General features: G+C 38.6%; 1 protein-coding gene across 1 annotated transcript in view; it reads right to left on the reverse strand.

Annotated features, from left to right (window-relative positions):
* The window catches only part of cacna1c (calcium channel, voltage-dependent, L type, alpha 1C subunit), a 270,222-nt gene that overhangs the window by 37,052 nt on the left and 209,121 nt on the right, over positions 1-24,049 (reverse strand). The window contains exons 28-33 of the mRNA XM_042335422.1: positions 23,511-23,669; positions 22,998-23,108; positions 15,235-15,318; positions 14,032-14,054; positions 12,812-12,839; positions 2,781-2,816 (exon numbers count right to left, since the gene is read on the reverse strand). Coding sequence (XP_042191356.1) covers positions 2,781-2,816; positions 12,812-12,839; positions 14,032-14,054; positions 15,235-15,318; positions 22,998-23,108; positions 23,511-23,669 — 441 coding nt within the window. The remainder of the gene's footprint in view (positions 1-2,780; positions 2,817-12,811; positions 12,840-14,031; positions 14,055-15,234; positions 15,319-22,997; positions 23,109-23,510; positions 23,670-24,049) is intronic.

Here is a 24,049-nt window from a genome sequence, read left to right on the forward strand (position 1 = left end):
GCCGATTTGTCACTGAGGAAATTCACCCGTCGCTAGATTCATAACATTCTCGAGTTTTTTCCATACCCATTGCCTCTGTCCACATCACTACCCCACTAACCCTACGAATGTTTACGAGCAACTTCAGACATACTTGTTTTATTTTCCTCACTCTGTGTCTTACTCCAGTATTTTGGCTAAGATCAGGAATTCACTGCCTGCACATTTCTGTTCTGTGGTGTTGCTTGTACATCAACAAGTTGCACCAACGGGCCACCCACTAAGTACTGTACTTCTCAATTTACTGTGGAGCTTTGGGTACAGTCATGTGCTGTTTACTATGGCTTCACAGTTCTGAAATTATAAGCAGTATGATTACTGACCTCAGTTACCCTGAACATCAAACAAATTAGACAGTACTTTGTATTGCTTAGTAACTGACAAATGTTTCTTCTTTCAAAGCAATCTGACTCTTTTATCCACAGCAACCAGAAAACGTAGTGGGATCCACGCCAGTGGATAGTCACACAACAGCTGGTTGTGATAAAATTTTACACGGTAATGAAAATTGAGCACACTCTACAGTATTCTAGCCGTGTCCATAGAACCATGATGGCAGGGAAAGCAAACAGGTCAAAAAAGTTCACAAACACAGTTTCACAAGACAGTGCACACACCAACAAAAGACATGCAGTAGGTATGTGAAGAAAGAAACCTGTGGGACACACCGTTTGTCTTACCATGGAGGTGGAAGTAGATGAGATATTCTCAGCTGGCTTTAAAGAAAGGCAGATAGAGATGAGCTGTAATATGCTTGGCAGTGAGACACCATTTCTGCTACACCTCTGCAGTGTCAGGGTGTGAATACAGCCACAACATGAAGAAAGGCCAAACAACAATTTTTTTTATGAAACACTTGCATTAGACCATCTCCAATTCAATTATTTTAAGACGTTGTTCCTGTTGGTCACTTCACTCTTTCATGTTGTGGTACATGCTCAAAAGGGAGCGTGAGTCAAGGGGGAGCATATTATGTTCGAAGCCAATTCACAGGAAAAAATATACTCAGCCTCATCTGATGGCATAACAAGTTTATCCAGCTGAGCAACACTGAAAAGGAGGGTCTCTGGTTTGATTCCTGGTCTGCACTGAATTATCAATCATAGCCACTTAGAAGTACTACAATTAGGGTTAATGCCCTGGGTTAGGGAGGCTGGGGGAGCAATTTAGCCAAGACACATGCTCCTGATGGCTATCATACAGTCAAAGAGATTCTCAAATTCTGTTTGACTGAGGCCAATCGGAAACCAAAATACGGCGCTATAGGTGGCATCATCAGAGTAATTGGGCAAAGAATGAGGCTAGACCAGAGAATCTCCATTGCTGATACGATAATTTACATGTTTTCAAAAACATTAAAAGAACTTTAGTAAGGATTTTTTTTGTAAAAGGAAGGAATACATTGAGCAAATTGTACAACCCATTGACTTTCGTCATCCTTTAAAGTAGATTTATCATGGTTAAAGGAGAGTTTCAGGCAAGCATCATTTTCTCGAGGGTGCAGATGGACTGCAGCAGATATAATATAATATAATATCTGCTGCAGTGGCAATAATGCAATGTTACTAACAGATGTTTAGTTTAAAAAACTTTAAAATAGAGTTTTCATAACAGTTGTTGCGACAATGAGAATAAATGTATCAGCTGTGTCATTGTGCACCTCTATTTTACGAACTTACAAAGAAGTATGTGTTAGTTTACTAGGACAACATTGCCTCTTTAAGTCTCAAGGTGGAGTTATTGGGATATTTGACCACTTTGGCATAGCAAAGGTATTATCAACCAACAGTGGAGAACACAAACACAAAGAAAGCCCTCATTGCCATCGATAAACAAATGGAATGAGTCATTTGTATGAAGGCATGAGAGTAGCTATTTAACATGGTTACACTTTCAGCTCTTGTGATGCTCTACCTCAATATATATCTGCCTGCACCAGAATCAATACAACCCCCAAATCAGCTACACATGTCAGCCAATATTTTGCTCGTTGTTAAGTACAGTACTTGATAACTGAAATAAGTTCCAAAATTCAGTGGTTAACAAGGGTTATACTTCAGCTGTTAACCCTTACTGCCAAGCACTTCTTTCCTATTCTGTAACACACTGCCAAAGATAGGTGACAATACAACAAGCGAAGAATACTACGTGCTCTCTGCCAGACTAGCAACATTTAATAAGCAAAGATTTTACCACCCACTCATAATCTGTTGTAACTATTTTCATCACAAATAAAATTCATTCTACGAGAAATCTATGCTCGTTCTCAAACATTTCGTTCTCAGCCATTTCCTCTAGCCCCGGTTTTAATTATCCATATAGAGGGATAGGGATTTAAAAAGTTGAATTTCAATCTTAATCACCAAAAGGATATTTTTAATTATGTCCCTCTAATACAGCAAGCTATGGAATCATAACTACATTTTAGAAACAGATTAAATTGCTTCCTTGCAGACATTTAATAACTACACTACTTTGTTAGATGTTAACGCTGTTTCAGGTTATATGCACCTTTTCTGCTGACAGTGACAAACAGTGGAAGGAACCTGAAGAGCAAACATTTCCATTTTATATGCTGTGGCGCAGTGAATAACACTTAAGCCATGTAGCTGCAGTATTTCCACAGACACATAGTCACTTCACTAAATTACTGACAACCAGCATTTTCTTGTGAAGCCTTCTGAAAATGAAATTTCCCACAGATAATTGTCAGTATCTTATTTTGCAAATACAGTGTTAACCATCAAGCTTTTCTGTGGTGGATAGCTGGATTTAGTCTGAATTCCCTCCATCTTTTTATTCTCTTATTTCTTGAGTAAGATATACCAAGATATAAACAATATAATATTTTAGATTAACCAGTTAAAATTCAATGTAAAAAAGGGACCTCAATTCACAATAATGTTCCCAGGTCTCCCCTTATCCTGTTGTATATTCAACCAGGAAGCAGAATGACCAGTTTACCAAATTTGCTCCATTTCCTGTATGCAATGAAATAGCCTCTGCTCACCAATTTCTGCTCAATAATTTGCATCTGTATGGCGCCCTTCACGTGGATAGCATCTCAGAGCGCTGGCTCTGATCGTGCCAAGATAGAAATGTTCACATGTCCGTCTTCATATTGAAAGAATTGTAAATTACCACTCCCTGAGTGAATGCATATTCTTATTATTTTCCGTTATGTTTCTCAAGTAGCTCAATATTTTCCTGGTTCCATTTTGGTGAAGTAACTCAATACATATACAGTATTTTAATTGCCATGGGAGAAATTTAAAAAGGACCTTCCGAAATGAAAGAAAGACAGCAAAAACAAGACGTGACTAGTGTCTAAGGGCGAGAAGAGATACTAGAATGACATGATAGGTTTCACGAAGACTCACTATAAACTTTGTTAATTGTCAAAAGCATTTCGGTTCAGCACAAGTTTGACACAAAGCCTACAGAAAGCAATGAATGAGAAGCCATTTCAACTTATAAATTACAACCATTGGTCATGTGGTCACCAATTTGACTCGGAAACACATTAGTCTGCTTCTGACTTTCTACAACAACAACAAAATTACATTTATAGAGTGCCTTTCACGTCGAAAGGATGTCCCAAAGCGCTGCCTCTAAACTTCATGATCCACAAAGTAAATAATTCTCTTGATGCTCACCACTTGAGATTCGAGAAGCATCCTTCATCATTTCAAGAGGGTTTTATTGAGACAGCCATCTCTTATGACTATTGTGGTAAGGTGCTTCTTCAGAAGATGTCATGATAAATAGCTTAGAATTTTCTTCTTGAGACACCTACACAGGAATCATTATCGAGGTGTCTTGGTTTCACTCTGTTTCTCATCTTCAGGAACGTCCCGGTAAATGGTAAGTCGAGTTTTTCTCTTTGCTGGTGATACTATCCATTAGAGAAGTTACTCATCATTTAAGAGTGGGTAGATGAATGCTATGTGTTCTTTAATAAAAATGAAGCATTATAATGCCCACTAAATGCTACCATATAAGGACTGCAAACTCTCTTCAATTCTGTACTGAGGAATTTATATTACACCTACAGTACCTACCAAACAGGTATTGAATATGGCTAAAAATGTTGGTAGAAGAATTTGAGTTATTAAGAAATCTTTGCACTTTCTATCAGTGTTGCCAACTTTAGTGAGTCACAATGATTATAACATTCCTTTGCTTCAAACAATGTAGTCATGTTTAATAAATCTATTCATTACTTTTGATGTTAGTTTGGTTCAACTCCTTGAACATCAAGTGGACTTAATGAAGATTAACTCCTCCAGAGTATACCCTACACCACCTGTAGACAGCCTTTTCAGCTACGACATGAATATCACTGCATCATCGTGAGAGTTACTGGTGCTGAAGATAAGCTTCTTTAAGCAGCTACACCTGAAGGGGCGCAATTCTGCTTCAGAGTGTCCTGAATCTTGTAAAACAGCCCTTAAAATGGGAAATCCCATCATAAGGACCCAGCAAAAGATCTGCCTTCCTTAGGGGAACAGAACAACTCCACACATCATTTTATCAGCAAACAGCACTCCTCCTGTCCATGGTATTTTCTCCCATGCAGTATCATTACTTGGAAATCTGTCTCTTATACACAAATTCAAACGTAGTCTTCCATCACTTGCTGAACCAGGGTTGCTGGAGCATATATTAGACAGTAGGAAATCTGTGACTTGCCTGATAATACCCAGTACAAGTTCTTCACCTCTTTCTATGCTCTCAGAAACCACCAGAGGTGTGACACCTATCCTTGGTACAGTGCCCTCCAACTGTACCTGGTTATGCCACTTCATTAAAATAATACAATACCTTTTTCAGACATTGCTGGTGGTACTGGTGTTTTGGAATGAACTCGGATAAATGTCTCTATTTCCCAGCGAACATTTAAATTGCACTTTCCTCGTGCATCATACCGAAGACGTGATATCACATTCTACATGACTCTCCACGTCTTAGTGTGTCTCAGCAATTCAGGAATATATCCACAAATACATTGACGGAATTGAGGTTGTGAATGCAATTTAAAAAGAACTGTGAGATACACTGATGCTTCCTGTGCTTGAATCATTTCAACTCAATCTGTTGAGCGAGGATCTCCTATCATGTTACTAACTTTGTAGCAATAGATGATGGATGGATAATAGTTAAGCGCACTGATAGAGTTAAATGCCACTGTAGGTACAGGGAGTGCTTATGTGGGATTTGCTTAACAGAAGCTCGTGGCCCATGAGGTCAGTAAATATCAATAACTAGAATTTGTTGCTCATGTTCCTGCAACAGACATGTCAGGGCATGGCTCAAAATATACCTTTTTCAACTGGCTTTTTTATCACCTTTCCCCTCCCCACCCGCCTTGGCTCCTCAGCTCAGAGGCCAATAATAATCAGAATTGTGAATGTGCTTTAGGACATCCTCCCAAAGTGAAAGGCGCCATATCAATATAAATTGTATTGTGTTTCACAATCAACAAAGAAACTAAAGCTGGGGTAAAAAAATACATAATTTCATAACAATTCAATAATTATTGAATCTGTTATATTTCCCATTTTACACCTATCCATAGTATGTTGTTAGAAATGCTAGAAACAGAAAGTACATTCATATCCTGCTTGTTACAAAGTTTACTTAACCCGACCCATTTTATAATATAGCTGTGGGATTGGGCACCACTGTGTCCCATTCTGCATTCTCTAGTCTAACTTTTGTATTTTTTACAGTTTCGGGGTATGGAGTGAAGCAGAGTTATTTTTGTTTGGTGACATGTGACTCACAGCTTATGTTGGCTAACAAAAAAAGCAAAATGACTGTAATGTCACTTCCTTTACTGACGCTAGAGAAACATTGAGGAGCCAGACTGGAAGAGCCATCCAAAGCAAACTAACAAAGAGTAAGGTCATGGGAACAAGGTTAGACTGGCAAACCAACAGTAAGTTCACAGATGTAAGAACGCCAGTGGCAAAGTCACTTCCCAGCAAATGTTTAGAATGAAATACTTTATAAGGAGCACTAGGGTTATGTTATCTCTTTTGCATTCCAGAGTCATGTAATTGTAGGGATAGCGTAACTGAATCAAAAAGTAACAAAAATAAAAATAGATAAAACACAAGATTACTATATTACAGCAACAAATTGCACTTATATAGCACACATCACACGAGAAAGACATCCCAGAGCACTGGACAATCAGGGGTTTTAGACCAGAGCTGAGAGTTGGGGTCAGAAGGCAGGATTGAAGAGGTAGGTCTTCAGACGGGATTTGAAGGAGGCAAGAGCGGGGATGAGGCCGAGGGATTGTGGGATAGAGTTCCAGAGTGTGGGGGCAAAGGTGCTGAATGCCCGTCTGCCAGTGATGGGGCGGGAAGTGCGGGGACCCGAGCAGAGGGAGCGGATTGGCTGATATGGGATTATGAGGTTGGAGATTTAGGGACGAGCAAGACCGTGGAGGGCTTGAAGGTAAGAAAGAGGTTTTCTACTCGATTCTCTGAGGGATGGGGATCCAGTAAAGCCAGGCAAGAATGGGGGTCATAGATTCCCGGCGCATGGTCTGGGAAAGGACACGTGCTGCAGAATAATCTACAACTTGTGGAAGGAAGGGTTGGGAGGTCCAGCAAGCAGGCAGTTGGGGTAGTCAAGCCAGAATGTAATGAAAGCGTGAATCAGGGACTTGGCGGCCTGCGGTGAGAGGCAGTGGCGGAGGCAGGCAATGTTGCTGAGGTGGGGAAAAGCAGAACGGTTCACGGCAAGAACGTGGGGTTTGAAGGATAGCTGAGGGTTGAAAAGCTCATCGAGGTTTCAGATTGGCTCAGTGAGGTGAAGAGTGCAGCCATGAATGGTGACAGTGTCAGCGGCTGAGGTGAGAAGCCGTTGCCGGGGTCCAAGCAGGAGGGTCTCTGTCTTGCCAACATTGAGCTGGAGGAAATTGCCTCTCATCCAGGACTTGATGACAGACAACTAATTAGCCATTAATTAATATATTGTATATTAAGAGTATAGTAACCATGATAATAGATGAACCATATACGTACGTGCTTGTATTTATGATGAAGTGATAAGGCTGAGGCCCTCCCTCTCTCAAAAAGGCTAAGACATCCTACCAAGAATCCTAGAGATCAGATTACTTAGCCTTTCAAAGGAAAGTAATCTTCTGATTCACATACTGTCACATCTGACAAGGAACCATAAAATGGGAGCAATACAAGAATTTAAAAATACTTGCACTTGATAGACAATAGTATCTCATTATGTAAGACTCCTACAATATACTTCATATAGTAGTTCGATTTGAAGTTTAGTGACCAGCAAAGTCTCACATACACCAATGAGATGAATTATCTGCTTTTGAGGAGTGAATATGGATTATATCACAACATTGGGCTGGGTACCAAGAGAAATCCACGTTCTTCTTCAAAATAACATGGTAACATTACCAACATCTTTTCTAGTCCTGCAAACATAATTGTACATGCGACTAACAATCTGCATGTACGTTTTTCATGCTGAATAGGCTGGTGACCTGTGATATATCACAGGCCACCCTAATCATATCCACTGTTATGAATGGCTTTCTCCCTAAGAAAAATATGCTTTTTTTCCATAGTTTAAAAATAAAGCTGCTAAACAAAGTTCCATTAGCAGATATACACTTAATAGAATTCAGAAATTAATGAAGGTGACAAATAGCTCTCCAGTGGATTCACAATTCCCAACCACTTCATTTGATTTGTTCCAATGGTCAAATTGCTGACTGTCCAGCGCCTTATGATGTCCTCCCGATGTGAGATGCGCTATACAAATGTAACGTGTTGTTGTATACAGTATTGGATATGGTTACCAATGTAACCATTGGAATCCGTTTAGCTCAAAAACTTTTTAAGCCATATAAAGTAGGGGTTGCAATACGGTTAACCTTTTGGACTTGATCTTCCCAAGATCTTCTAAAGATAGGATTGCATTTGTTGGTCGGCTATTTTACTGCATCTATATTTGCTAGTACTGATTTGATTGCACTAATTTTTCAGATGGGAAGTTGGATATTCCATAGAGAGCTGCTTCATTAGCAGAGAAGAATGATACTTGTTGATGACGTACGCAAGTTCACTGATGAAGGTGACAAACACAGTGGAATCAGGCACAGTTCCCCGATGGTCCTTATGCAGGTGCTGCGATAAGATGAAACGTGGTCTTCTGAGGATGTCATTTATTCAGTTCAGTAGCTCAGCACGTGTACCTCAAGAGACAATCTTTTCAATCAGAAGGAGAAGCCAAGCCCTATTGCTCTAATTTCTTTGAGATAATGTCTGTGTTTCTGGACCATGATGTTCAAACTGTCTGAGATCTTGAACCTGACCTGTACTAAACAATCCTGGGTGTAATATATCTTTGCATATTCCTCAATTAAGGAAATACTGTGGCAATAACATTGGTCAGCAATGTTTACCTTAGAATGACAGCTGATGAATCTATGACAATGGCCCCAAGATGAATTATTGTAAGAGTGTTTCTCTTTGTTTCAGAATAATTCATGGATTAGTTCAATATCTAAATTGTTTTCATATACACTCTCTGTTGCCTCTGCTTGAGAAGTTTCTGCTAGAGCAGAGAGAAACTATAGTGCATTGGCAACACAAGTACTGAGAATACCTCACAAAATGGGAAAACGTATTGCATCGGGTAACAGAAGAGTTGAACCATTTGGTAGAATCCCACCCCTCTCTCCCACATTCTCCCGGGGTATCTGAGATATTTTCCATACTCACTGAAAGTTTAATACCTGAGATGCTATCACCACTAAATGATTCCATGAGTAAACTGTATTAGTTTTGGAGACTTAGTTTTTTTGCCACCCCACCCACCCAAATGGTATTAAAGGATTTTTCAGCTTTAGAAACAGACTTTTCACGTATCTTTGAAATGACATCCTTTATGAATAATGATATTCTGGTGGAAAGAACAAGTTCTACATCCTATTTTGTTATTCATAGTGGCATAAACCTTGGGTGGGGGAGTGAGGGGGTGGGGGATTGGGTGGTGAGGGAGATATAGCTCATCATTTTTACAGTTTCTTTTATTTCTGATCTTCTACTTCTGATCAGATAGATTTTCGTATTAAGCTATTTTAGATCACACCACATTAAGAGCTGGTAACCATGGCTACAAATTGTATTTTTTCAGCACGGTATTTCTAACGATTAGATAAATTTTAGATAACAATAAATTAGCAACGCAAGAAATTGAACTTCAAATCCACTTCTTGCTTTAAAATAGCAGTTAATATTTTAGCACAAAATGCTCTCTGCTTCCAGAAATGCATGATGTTATTCACAACAAACATCAATCACAACCTCGACTTGATCTCAACTAATCTCAGTGCAAAGGACATCACACTATTTGAAGTCTTGTTACCCAGTGTTTTTCTTTTTCTTAAAAGTCAAACCATTACCAAAATTAATGCCAACACTGTGAGGTCCTCAGAACACTATGTTGGCTGCAATCTCAGATATCTTACTCCCCAATCCTTCACTGGCATTTGTCTGATAAAATTCAGCAGAGGGAAAGCAACCCAATTCACTATTAATATCCTATCATTCACCTCTATTGTGTTGATCATTACATTTTGGTGTTTAGTTTAAAATGTGAATATTCATGTCATCACCAGGAGATTGCTCTGCAAGTAGTTGCTGAATATAACAGTTGGAAAGCTGAATGAATAATAAAATGCTGTTGTTTTAAAAAGCAGTCACTGTAATTTTTGATCTGCTGGAAACCATCATGTCTTATTTAATTTTATCATTTATAAGAACATCTAGGCTATGAGAATTTGTTCTTGTCTAAACAGTGGTTTGACTGATATAAACTATTGGCTTGATTTGCAATTATAATAATAATCCTTGCATTTGATATAACACCTCATTGCATCTTCGGGATACCTCAAAGCGCTTCACAGAATATACTGCAAAGTGAACTGCTGTACATTTTGTGGGCAATGAAATTTTCATGAAGCATACAAGTTAAAAGTATTACAACCACTTGTCAGAAATACAGCCATAAATTAAAAATGTGCAGTGAGAGTTATTTTCCCTCAAAATAAATACTGACATATCAGTTACATGTGCAGGATCTCAACAAGCCTCATAGTGAATTAGTCAGTTTCAGAATGTGGACACAATATATCATGTTGAATAGGAGCTATTATTATAAAATGAAATACTTTTGAAAAAAGTGTACCTTCTAATACTGGAGATCTGCTCAATAATTTAAATAGATAATGTCATTAAGGAATAGTTCTCGTGATTGGGAAGAAAAATGGGTTACTTTGAGAAAAGACGATTACAGCTGCTCTTTGCAAACCAACTTCCTGACACTTCAAGAAATCATTTCCCTAAGAACATCTTCAACTACTGTGCTCCACTAAGGTTATTTAAATGTTCCAAGAATTTTTAAATTGTTGACAAATAAAATCACTTGAAGTTAATAAGACATTCTGATATCAGCAGAGCACCTCCGTTCTGGTTCAGTAATAATACTTTCTCATTGTCACAAATTGTTTAAGATGGAACTTGAAAACAACAATTCTTTGAATTATGACATGAATGGATTCTTTCGAGAAAAGGTCTAGTCTAAAGACCAAAACTGTAACATTAAATATTAGAACCACTGTTTCCCCCCGGCTCCCCCCAGGCCACTTCCATTTATCGACCATTGTGAGAAGAGCAGAATGACCCAACCAGTTAAATGAGTCACTCGCAGTTCTTCTCCTTTATGGCCAGTTAATCTAGGAGGAGATACACTTGAGTCATTCTAATGGGGGACTTTTCCCGGTAAGATCTGTCACTGAAGAATGGCAACAAATATCGGGTCCACATTTATAACTGTAACACGATGCATTTTGTATCTTGTGTTCATGCCAAATCCAGAACAGACAAAGCAGACATTTCCGATAGGATCTAAAATCATGCTGGAAACCAAGGATAGCTTATTATCTGTTTGTCTAGACAGATGACAACCTAGTTAACATTGAGTGGCCTGACTGAAAGTAATCATATTGAAACATTCGTAATCCATAGCTCCACTTACTATGCAAAGTGCAAATTCGAAAGAAAATAAATATGCTGAGACCATGTCTCTGGTTGAAAATTTTAAAACGATAAATTCTAATGTTTTTGTATGTTTCTCATTACTGATAAACAGTTGTGATTTGGGCACAGCAATTGGTCAAACGTAGACAGTTAACATGCAAGATCTGTTTTAAAATAAAACACCAATAGAACCACTCATTTAAATCAAGATATTTGATTAGCGAATTTCTACATCTTGCTGGAAAACAGCCAGCTTTAAATTCCTCACATGTACAACAAAACCATTTTTGGCTGTATGCGCAATGTGGCAGCTAAAAGCAGAAGCTCATTTAATACCTCTGGAACAGATTTTTGTAGTTTTCAGAAAGAGAAAGTATAGCAAGATTTTGTGATGGCCTGCCCCACACTTTCTCTAACTTTGTGATATTGATATTTGTATATATCAAAGTCCGAATCAAATTATATACTGTATAATAAAGAGAATATGTAATAGATATAGTGCAACACATAGGAAGGCTGGTGATACAAGGCACTAACAATTCAAGGTTCAAATAGACGTTAAAGAAATATGAGTGGCCTATCAACTATGTTTGAAATCAATTATTATACTGAGATTTAAAAAAATATATGGATTGGTAGGATATACCTTCCCAGCTGTGAACCCAACAGGAAGAGTTTCTGATCTTAGCTACGTCATTAGGGGATGGTACCAGAATGCTACAATAATGGAAGCTAGATCAGATAGACAGACAGTTCAGTGACCCCTGGATTTCTCTGGCACACTTCCAAGTGTCCAGCTCATTGGCAGAAGACTGAAAGAAGGTTCTCCTTCCCGTCCTCTTGCCTTAGGGAAATTAAGTGCATGATTCAAGAAAGCTTAAAGAGCAGGATGAGTTTTTTGATCAAATAAAATTAATCAAAAAGGAGGAAGGTGTACATTGGTTGTTAAACTGACCTTTAGAAATGTTCAGTGCTGATTTATCTGAGATAAACTAAGCTTCCTAAAGTGTACTTTTTAAAATAATATCAATATCAAAATACAATGTGTGTACACGTCTGACCAAGAGGCAATGGCCTTCTGCTGAAAGTAGTTGCACTGCGCTGATTACAGAGATTGGATCATGGTTTCATAGATATCATAGTTTGAAGAGTAGGTACCTTGGTCTAAGGCTTGTGAAAAATAAGTGAATAAAAATTGCTCATAAAAAAGAAAATCAAAATCATGCCAAGTGATAGAGAGGTAACGGAAAGTTCAATTCTACACTGTATAGCAGGTATCAAGTGAAGGTCATCTCATCATACAGTTTTTCTTCAAGTTTTAAATACCCTGAAATTCCAGTGGTAATAAAGCTACCTTAACAATATAAACATCAATAGTCTCAGCAATTTCAGTAAGGGTGAAATCACTCTTGATATTGTGTCCCTCTTGTCCAATACGAATTTACTGCAATACATTTTAGAGTCACAAGTTTTACTACTAATAATAATGATCCCTGCATTTGATATCGCGCCTCATCCCGTCGTCGAGATTTCTCAAAGCGCTTCACAGGGCATACAGTAAAGTGGATTGACTGTGTATTTTGTGGATACTGTGCAGCTCATTCTCCTCTGAACATGCGTTTTACTTCTGTTCTCACAGTAGGCATTGGTCCAAATTAGCAAAGCTGAACCCCAGTACAAACATTGATTGTGGAGTGCCTGCTGCTGGAGCTAGCCAGCTGTTAACACCCAAGGAGCTTGTTTTGATAACGGTATGCACTCCAAAAATTAAGATGAGATACATCAATTTGGTGTCCATTCAAACTTAATCCCTTATAAGGTGTCGATGGACTGCCATGAACTTTAAGGAGGCTTTTTAAAATGCTAATCAATAAAGCACACAAAATTGAGCAACTGACTGTTGTTTGGCATCGATTAGTGAAGGTCTTGCATGGGATTAGCCACAAACATAAAGATTTTGGAAAGGGAAACAAATATAAATGCTGTTTTTTTCCTTCAAATTGCTTTAATTTTAGTGATTTCAATAGTGTAAGTGCAGCGTAAAAGATAGACTGTCTGAAAGGCCAATGACATAGGAGGTTGCTGTAAAAAATCATTATGCCAGAGGGTTGGACACTCATTTCTGACACTCACTACGCAGCCTTGGCTGGGGGTGGCGGTGGCAGTGAGGAGTATAGAGGCAAGGAAAGGCAAGCATTTTCCCACAATGAGCAAGAGAAAATCAGAGTAGCTGGTTTAGGCAGAAGACTCCCTCTTCTAAACCAAGTAAGAAAAGTAATGCACAGTTTAAATTTAAAAAAATAATAATGTCCTTGACCACCAATTAAGATAATCCTGTACAAGTCAGACAGGAGAGGATATTTTAGTTTAAAAAGCAGCAGCTGTTCCTTTACGTTTAACTGTAGACACACAGACAGAAATACACACCAAGAAGTGGAAATAGATTGCTACTCTTAAAAAAACTCCAATTGCTTTTTTGAAAACTCCAGATTACTTTCTTTGGGTGTATCCTTTTTTACTTATTTGCTTTCAATTGAGAAAACTCTCACTTTTGAACCCAGTGGTCATTGATTACTGGCTTGTGGGATAGACGAAGATCTGGCCTAGATAATGAACTACAGAAATAACAGTTCTATTGGTTGCAGAATTTCTTGGGGAAGCAGCTCGCTTAGAATAACTGACAGATAGCAGAAAATAACTTAAATGGGAACTACATTTATTTTAAAAAAACAAATAGTCAGAAAAACTTCATCATGGAGAAGCTATATAAAACAACTGCATGATTTTTTTTCATAAAAAAGGCTTGCTCTTTTTAAAGGTATATACACCTTCCATAGCTGAGAGGCTCCTCCGACAAAAGTACCAGTGGCAATGTGCCAGATATGATTCTCCTTCCAATTACCTCTCACTTTTTGCAGGTGAAGGCTCTATTCTCCAATTAACCTCCTTGTGGCTTAGCATGTTCAGGAAATGAGTGAGCAGCAGTATGGGGTCTTTTGCAGGAATTTAACTTGCTAAAACTGCATAGCAAACCATTGTGTACACTGGCAAGCTTACAGTTACATGTCCAGTGAGGATAAAGCTACCTGTTAGTGCTTTAGCTTGCAGAGTTAGCAAGCACTGAGTGGAATAATCTGATCCACATTAACTGGTCTATTCCATCCAAGTCCCACTGACAAACCAGGCTGGCTTGACTGTCACCAACAGTACATTAGAGTACCACAGACCTGTCTTGTTCAGGTCATAGACTACGAAGACTGCCACAATATATCGACTGAATTATGAGTGTGCGTCTTGCCATAAACTTCAACATTTATTTTTCAAATCTCTGTGGCCTTTTTCGTGTGTTGTATCCACTTTTTTTNATCAGATGTGGTTTTACATTAGTTTTCTGGCCAGTTTCCAATCCAGAAATAAGAGTAATTTAAAACCAAAATAACCGTATGGAGTATTTTCTCCGAATCAACCTGCTATACAGTTGAAGTCATGCCAGGCTTGGGAAAAGGGGAGAGAAGAAAACATTACATACATAAAATATTGAAAGAAAGGAGTGGAGCAGGCATGTTCCTTGAAACAACTGTGGTTACTTACGTTCACCTCTGTGATAGCTATATCAACAACGCTACCAACAACAATTAAGGCGTCAAATGTATTCCATGCATCACAAAAATAGTGCTGCATGAGAAAACAGAGAAAGAAAAAGGAAAGGAAAAAGAAAAGACAAGGAGAGAAAGAACAGAAGAAAAAAAGGGAAAGAGAAAATAGGAAAAGAAAAAGTTACATGTGCACATTATTTACTCTTATAGACACGTTCATCTATGAAGAGTTGATCCTCAAACCCCTGGTTACCTACACATCTGGATCTTAAGACTGCACAAGTAGGCCATGCTAACCTTTTGTTACAGAAAACAATTCACAATTTTTCTCATATCCATCACTGCCATGATTTGACCTCTGTTGGGTATTGAACTCTCCCAAGTTTCACCAGAGCATTGGAGAGCTTGTGCTAGTGAAACCAGGGAAGTTAAATCTCCGGAAGCAAGAAGCTGGTTAAAAAGCAAAGTTAAAAAGCACAGCGTTCTCCAAGGGTGCTGCATATACTCACATTGATCTCACTCAGAATGACGTCTATAATGCTGCCAATTACGATGAGGAAGTCAAAAACATTCCAGGGATCACTAAAGTAACCCTACATGGGGCAGGTGAGGAGTGGGGTGAAAGGTAGGTTAGAAGTTGCTCTCAGACACAAGACTTTACATGGCAACATTTTTCACATTCGATGATCTCAATTCAGCACAGCAACACACAATTCAGCACAGCAACATAGTTGTACACCATTAATATTAACGGGTACCAGGCTAAATAATATTTCCAATTTACACTAAATTATTTAAAGGGCAATACATACGAAGGTAAACCTTCTCCCTTTCTACAGAGACCATTTGCATGGTCTCCAGAGACCACGATTGAGATGACAGATAATTTTCTCCCAAGTTTCTGTTAATGCTGCGGAGTGGTGCTACTAAGAGATGTGAGATAGCAACCTGGGGATTGCCTCTCCCTCTCCTTACAGCAAAACAGCCAGTCTCTATTCAGCACTTCTCCACAATTGTGGGGATGAAATTGAGAACTCACAATGTGGTAAGCACAGGTTTAAAGAGGGATTTTAATGAGGACAATTTTATAATGTTCAAACACAAGATACTTTTTGAGCCAAATACTTCAATATCAAATATGTTTTCATTGGTCTTTGTCAAACTATGTTGCAGGCTTTATACTGTTATTCTTTTGTGTCCTGTCTTAAAAATAAAAGTGGGAAACATCAAATTCATCACAAACAAACAGTTAGCAATAAAGTGTGCTTTGCGGTTAAAGAAAACCACCATTAAGTTTGACACAGTGGTGTGCATGTTAATTAAAAAAACAAAGCATTAAGTAATCAGAAATCGTTCAGAATAATCCATTTCCTGGGCATCAATTTTTGCTCATCATTCTCCCCCTACCCGGCCAGTGAATGTTAACCTTAATCATAAAACTAAAGTATATAAATAGTTTAGGGGCCAGGGCGTGGGTAATGTTGAAACCAGCATTCTCAGGCACAGCATAGACAGAGATGGCAGTATTTATAGAATGTCAATGAGAAGAGAATTTGCTCCACTTAAAGAGGCATTGCTGCCACTGCAGAATTTTTGGGCAAATGATTTCCTCATCTGTTTACACGACATGATACAATGAAATTTGTGTCATTGCGTTTCTCGCATGTGACATAAAGCTACAAAGAGTTGATGTTTCAACTCTTAAATAAGCTATTTCAAAATAATGGGAGATGTCAAGGAAATAACTTTACTTCATCTTACAGCTTCTAACAGTTTTACTTTAATTTTAAAATTTGCAGGTACATTTATTTAGAAATATAAAACTGAAATTGCTAGATAAAAATAACTATCTGAACTTTTCCTCTCACTGGTTTTCATAAACCATGAGTTCACAGTTGGCAACTCAAATTTACATCACGAACCAAAACACCCACAAGTTCAAAATTGTTCATTGCTGTTTTGTGTTTTATCTGCATGACTAAGGCACAGATGTGAATCCTCCAGAGACTGAAAAGTCACTACCAGTAAAAAAATCTTTTAAATAATAAATGCGTTAAAGGCAGATGTTTCTGATGGAAATTAAGCTAATTTATTTGGCTCAGAACTAACACTTTGTATTTTTGATTGGAAGAAAAAAAAATAAGGTCTAGATATGAGTGAGAATTAAAATCAGCTCTCAGAAAAAGATCCATGGTAGCTGGCAAGGGAGTGGGGGCAGCGACACAATTAATGATGAAGTTTACGCAGTGTTGTCAGATTATTTTTGTTCAGCTAAACTCGAATTTTAGAATAATTCCTAGCTCCTGTATGCAGACTTGAGCAGAGAAATTGAAACTACCGAGGAGTGGCATCCTGATCTAGATTCTGTGTTATAAGCTACAGGTGGTGACGAAAAACATCCCACCTTCTGAAATAAGTATTTTGTGATATCTTGCCGATTATGTGAGATTGAATGTCCACCAAGCATTATGATAGTATGGACAGTAGTCTCCATGCTTTGTAATTCTCCTGATTGTGCAGTTTACATTGGAGGTCTGCTAGATGTGTCATCTACCACAACATCAATCTTGGCTGGTGTTTTTTTTTGCTCTGCTTTCTAAAAGATTCAACTTTAGAGGAAAAGTTTACATTTTGGATTAATCAAAATATTTCAGATGGCAAAGTTGCCAAAGAAACACTTTTCCTCTCTTTGCACCCAATGTTAGTGCTTACCACACAAAGCTGAGGTGTCACACAGTTGGGCAGAGAGTAAAGCGTTCTCTTTTTTGTTCCAACAATGTGTCTTAGTTCCAATACCTCTGTCAAGACCAGTGTGACATTTCCACTTTCCATTCCCGCACCAGCCATCCTTGGGATTTCTGTGAGGCAGGATGCCAAGTTACTCCTAAATTCTGGGAAATTCATACTGTAGACTTTTACCTACAGGAAATAAGTTAATGCTATTCCAAACTCAGTCTGTGTTGAATTCAAATCAAGGTTCTCTGTGTGGAGCACACCCTGTCTGTGGCTGTTTAGTAATACACAGATATATAAATCAGTGGCCGTACACCACGTTAGTAGAATGAATACCTCTCGTTTCTCACTCTAGTCCCAATGTAAAAGAAAACCTTGTGTATGCTGTGGCTGAGAAATTATGGCTTTGCAATTTCACAAAATAAACTTAAAACAATGAATCGGCTTCCATGTTGAACAGTTTTATCAACCATTTTGGCTGTTATTACGTCCTTGCTACGGCAATATTTCAGTTGCTGGGAAAATTATCTTTGAGTTATGCTTTTGCTCTTTAATTGTGGTTCTGTTTTGCTGAAATGGTTTGAAAGAATGCAGGTTTCTTTACTAGTATGGGAAAAGAGTTGGGAGCAGTAAGGTATCCTTTTTGTTCCAGTGATTTTACATGCAATGATCTATTTACAACTTGTTGTGACCCGAAATGCATCATTATGTTGAGTGTTTAGCAAAAACGGAATTTATGCCAACCAAATTTTTATAGCAAAAGTGCTGTTTAAGCATACAGTAAAGAAAAGGGAGCAGTGCAAACAGAAACACAGGTTAGAACCCGCGGCATGCTTGTGTTGTGTGTGGGGTTGGGGGGGCCCTGGGGAAGAGGGGGAGAGGCGATTGTTGAAACTTAAGTCATTCTTTATTATTAAATAAACAAAGTTTAAATAAGGTTCGTGTTGGTGAAAGGCTTAAACATCTTTAAACTGTTCACAGTATCCAAGTGCAAAATCTGCAGAAGCTAAATTTCACTGGGTTAAGCAAAAGAATAAAGTGAGCAAAGTCATTCATCAGTTTTGTAATATTCTTACTATTAACATTATCAAAATATGTCAAACATTGAAAATGAACTGATCCAAGAAAATGTCCCCAGGGTAAATAACAAAATTCTCTCTCTCAACTTGTTTTCATCGTTGTTTTACGATTGCTCCCTAAGGAAAGATGTGAGGCCGGTGTCGATCATCTACCAATTATTAAAAGTGGAATTTCCCATCATAAAGATGTATATTGAAAGGATCCTGGTTTTGGTGATTGACCTCTAAGTGACATTAAAGGCTCTGTCGCTCCTGTAAGGTTGTTCGCAGAGATCTCTTTTTAGATGCTAGATGCTTGGTGTCTCATGACACTTTCACACTATAATAATCCTTGGGTTTGATATAGCACCTTATCACGTCTTCTGGATGTCTCAAAGCGATTCACAGAATATACTGTAAAGTGAATTGACTTATCCGCATCACTTGTGCCTGAAACAGATGACAATTTCATGTTCCGCTGAAATAATGGATCCTTCTCCTAAATATAGTGTCGACAATTGAGAGGAGAACCACCGGACTCCTTATTTTTTAGCTTTGACATTGCATTTATGAAATAAGACATTGGAGTTAAAAATGTGGCATTCACTAAAACAAAATGATGAAATTTGGTGCAATTCCCACGGGTCACTGTGATACTCTTCTGTTCTCTATTTGATTCTTGGCGTCACTGCATTGAATACTGTATTTTCAACCTCACTGTAAAACTACTAGTACCACGTCTCCTCCTTTCCTTCGCCTCCTTCAGCCCCAAAGAAACAAAATGAAACACTGAATCAGGCTTGCAATCATTCCAAGATGTTGAGAAGGCGATGTATTTGCACAACTTGTTTTTTTTTACCATAGAAATGCATGGGAAATATCAAATTTATCCATCATTACAGATCGGTTCTGGACAATGCCATTGTTTATTCCTTCCCAGCATCACTCACAATTATTTAAGACTTTTTTTTGTAATATTACTTCTAAATGTGGAAGCAAAGTAACCAAATCAAGTCGTACATATCGGCACACGAAACATTTTCAATATCTAATATCTCTGAGCTAAATGAAACATGACGATCATCCCGGTGTCAGATATTTGAGCACATTAGAGGAGACGTAAACATGAAGCCACTATGCTTTTCCATTTCCAACCAATAAATCAAACTAGACCACTTCGCTGACCCCAGGCATGAATTTCTAGCTAGTCTGACATTGTAAGCTGCTATGCTAAGCTGTTGTGGAAATTTATGCACATTCACAATGAGAAGGGTATTACCCAAAAGGTGCAGGATGCACGAGCCACAATTCTGCGGAGATCTGCAGCCCTGTAAGTGCACACATTTTATTGTAAACACCCGAAATTACTGCTTATTTTTGCTGAATGCAAAGTAAACAAAGATAGATTTTCGAAGCAGGATGCTGGGAACACTTGCTCACAAGGTCTCCAGGGGGAGGAGACAAAAAAGAACTTTCATGAAATGTTTCTTCCCAGGCAAATATAGCCCTCTTCTTTCAAGAGCTTCATTCTGAACTGGTGACTGCAGTTTTAAAAACAGTGCTACAGTGATTACAGCAGATCTATTTTCAATGCTTAACATCCCACAAATCTGCTGTGTGACACAGTGCCAAGCATGGATTGGACAAGTTCAAGAGGCAGAACAAAAGAGAGCCACCAGAATGATCCCCCATGTCAGAACAATGAACTGTGCAACATTTAGACAAGCAAGGGCTCTTCAGACTTGAAAAGAGGCATCTCAGAGGGGTGCAATTTTAAATGGGATTGAGAACGTAAACCCAGAACAATCATTTCAGATGCACTAAACAATAGAAAGAGAACATAGGTTTCAAAATTTCTTTAGCCAGAGGGTAATTGACAACTGGAACAGGGTATCAGGTAGCGTTAAGGTTAGGACTCTATTCAAATAAAAAAAACAGCTTAATGCTGTGATGGGAGGATGGCAGGGTGGTGTTCTGAAAGGATGAGATCAAATAGATTGAAGTGCCTTCTTCTTCCGAACTTCTCATGTGAAGTTTTACAATGCCTCAAGTCAATTTTCACAGATGACTCAAAAGTGCTCCAGTTGTAAAACAATGTTACTTAAAACCTAAGGGCAGTCCTGTCTAAGATATTTATCCTTTAGTGGTACTTGGGTGTGCTGGTGTAGTTAACCAGACCAACAGGAACACGTTTTCTCTAGCAATTCACCCACACTGAGTTCCCATTGTCAGTTGAGGGTAGATGCCAAACAGATTCAAGACAAAAAGTAAGTCCACCAGTATAACTATTTCAATATATATTAAAGAAGTTGGTTCAAGATTGGGATTCACTTGACAGAAAACTACACATTCTAGCGTAAACAGAACATAAATTTATAATCTCACTCAGAAAAGTAACAAAAAGATTGTGTGGAAAATAGTAATAGGTACAACAAGCTGAGATTGAATTAAGGAACCTTGTTCGAAAAGAATAGTAGGAGCCTTAGTGTGCATCTTCCCCTCAATATATCTAACTTGGGAGTCCATGATGCTAACAGTGGGCATCCAAAGTGAAAGCATTTTCTGATATTCTCACCATTTGACTCCAAAAGGTGACATTAAAAACAAGGAAAGTAAATGAATTACAAAAGGAGGAGCAATGAAATTGACCCTGATTGTGCCATTGTTAGAGAAGAGTGAGCTCAGATTTAATATTTATGGACTGGTGCCGCATAACAATGGGAAATTGTTTCACTGCACTGTCTTGATTGATAAAATAACCAATTGAAGGATTTTACTTGTATATGAGACAAGTTTTAAAAAAAATAATGGTATGCAGCAGTGAGCAGAAATAGTTACGTTTTAAGCAGGCGTTGCATAACCGTACAATTAAATAGGCTGTTTAGTGAAGCTGAATTCCTGAAGTCTTTTCACTTGGGCAAAATCTTGTGAGGTCCAGGATGTTTGATGTTTGTTAAAGAAGTGTTGTAACTGACTATTCACTGGTAAAGTTTCTTCTATTCTGCTGCTGTACAAAAATCTTCTTTTAGGAGAAGTGACACTCACTATAATATCTCACATAATGTGCGAATAAAGAACAAATTGTATATGCTGAACACCAAATGGCTTACAGTATTTTCAAAGTAATAATTCAAAATGATAAAATCTTCAGGTAAACCCTCTGTGAAGCAGAGAGGTGATGAATAGCCTTCTAAAGGGACATGGTGATGACTACATTGTCCCATCTGCAGATGATTGAACAATATATGTGGAGCTAAGACACTGAGGTATCTAATGAAGCAATGACTTCTTTTTTTCCTGACACTTGTCCCATTACCATGGTGGGAGTTAACTTTGGTTGAATAAGGTAAGATTTTTGGCAAGACTTTCATAGGAATATAAGTAAGTATTTTGGTACATCAAGCACATTCTGTCACAGCAGTTTACAGGAACATCAAGGTGGCTAGCAGGTTACAAGCTGTCCTGTAAAGTTCTGCCCACCACGCTGAAGGCAGATGCCCACCAGATAGCTGATGAGGAAACTCTAAGGCTTGGGGCGACAGCTGCTAGAACGTGCTTACCTGGAGTTCGAGTTTGTGACACACGTTCATAAATCCAGCACCTTGATGGGCCTACGCAGAGGCAAGAAAGTTTGGCAGACAGTGGCATCAATGGCAAGCTATGTGGTTTGGGCGGATTAGACTCCAGTAGTATCCCAACACACACTTTAGGGTCCCCAAGCCTTGGCTGTTGACAACCTGCACCTAATACTTTCCTGAATTAGGTGAGCAGGGAGCGTCCCTCCAGGGAGAGAGAGCACATTCCATTGCAACAATCTATCTCTGGGGTTTCCATGTGTAGGTGGGATGCATGGAAATCTCAGCTTGGTTTGGATACTCTTAAGCATAGTGATGGGTTTCACATATGTCAGACTCTGCCACTGTAAAGCACTCCGGGACATTATCCGGAGGGCACTATATAAATGCAAGTTGTTGTTGACCACAACTCCCCCTGCATGCCACCCAAAAATGGCAGTTTAGGAAGGAGTGACTTGCAGTTGACTACTGGTGGCCAGAATTAGATTTGTCGCAGTCAATTTAATTGTTGGGCAAGTTGCTTAGGACCTCACACTTTCTCAGTAGTTACAAATGGAACAAGAAGCAAGATGAGAGTTTTAGTGTTCTCTGTAGCATCATTAGCACTTGATTTGATTTCAAGTGTAAACAGCACTGATACTAAAATGCAAATGAGCCAAACCCTGCCTGTGGAAACCTCTGGGGTACAATGTCTTGAATCAGGTCATTATAAACTCAACATCACCAGAGAACAGAACTGTTCTTAAACCAAGCTTATTAATTAGACTCCAATGAACAATTAATCGAATGGCCTTTAACAGTGAATTAATTCATAGGGTAAATAAGTTAATGATTAAAGGCTAGCCTCTGGAACATTTAGGAAAGAACAGCATGCAGTTTTACGATTAATTTATTTGCAGTACATACTCTGGGCTTGAACGCGATTAATTTCAGGATCATTTCAACCGTGAAAAGTCCAGTGAAGAGCATATTGAGGACATCCATTGCATGACTGAAGCGTTGGGCCTGACCTTGATGCTGAAATAAATAAGAGTAGAGTAAAATTATTCATTGGCTCAAAAGGAACACCTATTTCATATCATTAAAAACACGACTGAGTCATGGAAACAATTTATCTTTAAATGAATTTATTTTGTGAATCAAGTGATTCTCTTCACTGCTATAGAATTTTGTACATGGGGTGATTGTTTCCAGCAAAATACTCTTTTCTGAACAAAACTTCCTAGTATAAGCAAATGGCAAGGATTGTCCGATTGCTCAATAATCTCATTGAAATTAATTTATGTAAATCTCTGGCCAAGGCAATGAGATTCATATTTCACTAATATTAAAATATAAGCAGCATCTGAGCAACAAAGTATAAGATGACTAACTGCAATCTCCATGCTCAGCCTGAGTGCAGTAAAACCCTTCTCATACCTGCATAGCCAAGCAGATGGTGTTCAGCAAGATCAGAACAAACATCAGGTACTCAAAGTAGGTTGAGTTCACCACATACCAGACTTTGTACTGGTAAGGGTTCTTTGGGATGTACCGTCGCAGAGGCCGAGCCTTTAGGGCGTACTCCACACATTGGCGCTGTAGAAGCATTCAAATTGACCATTTTAATTTAATCATCTTAAAATAAACAGAAAATACAAAACAACAACTACAAGAACAAGATTACATTTGTATAGCGCCTTTCACGTCGGGAGGACGTCCCAAGGCGCTAGACAGTGTACAGCATTTCAGACCCGAGTTGAGGTCAGGGAGGGGAGGGGAAGGAGGGTTGGTAGGGGTTTAGGAGGTCACAGAGATAGGGTGGGGTGAGACCATTGAGGACTTTGTAGGTGAGGACCAGGATTTTGAACTGGATCCTCTGAAGGATAGGTAGCCAATGGAATCGGGCGAGATAGGGGAGATGGGGTCACGGAGTTTGGTGCGGGAGAGGACACGGGCTGCAGAGTTCTGGATTATCT

Source organism: Callorhinchus milii, unplaced genomic scaffold (genome assembly GCF_018977255.1).
Source record: "Callorhinchus milii isolate IMCB2004 unplaced genomic scaffold, IMCB_Cmil_1.0 Scaffold5, whole genome shotgun sequence".
Taxonomy (NCBI): domain Eukaryota; kingdom Metazoa; phylum Chordata; class Chondrichthyes; order Chimaeriformes; family Callorhinchidae; genus Callorhinchus; species Callorhinchus milii.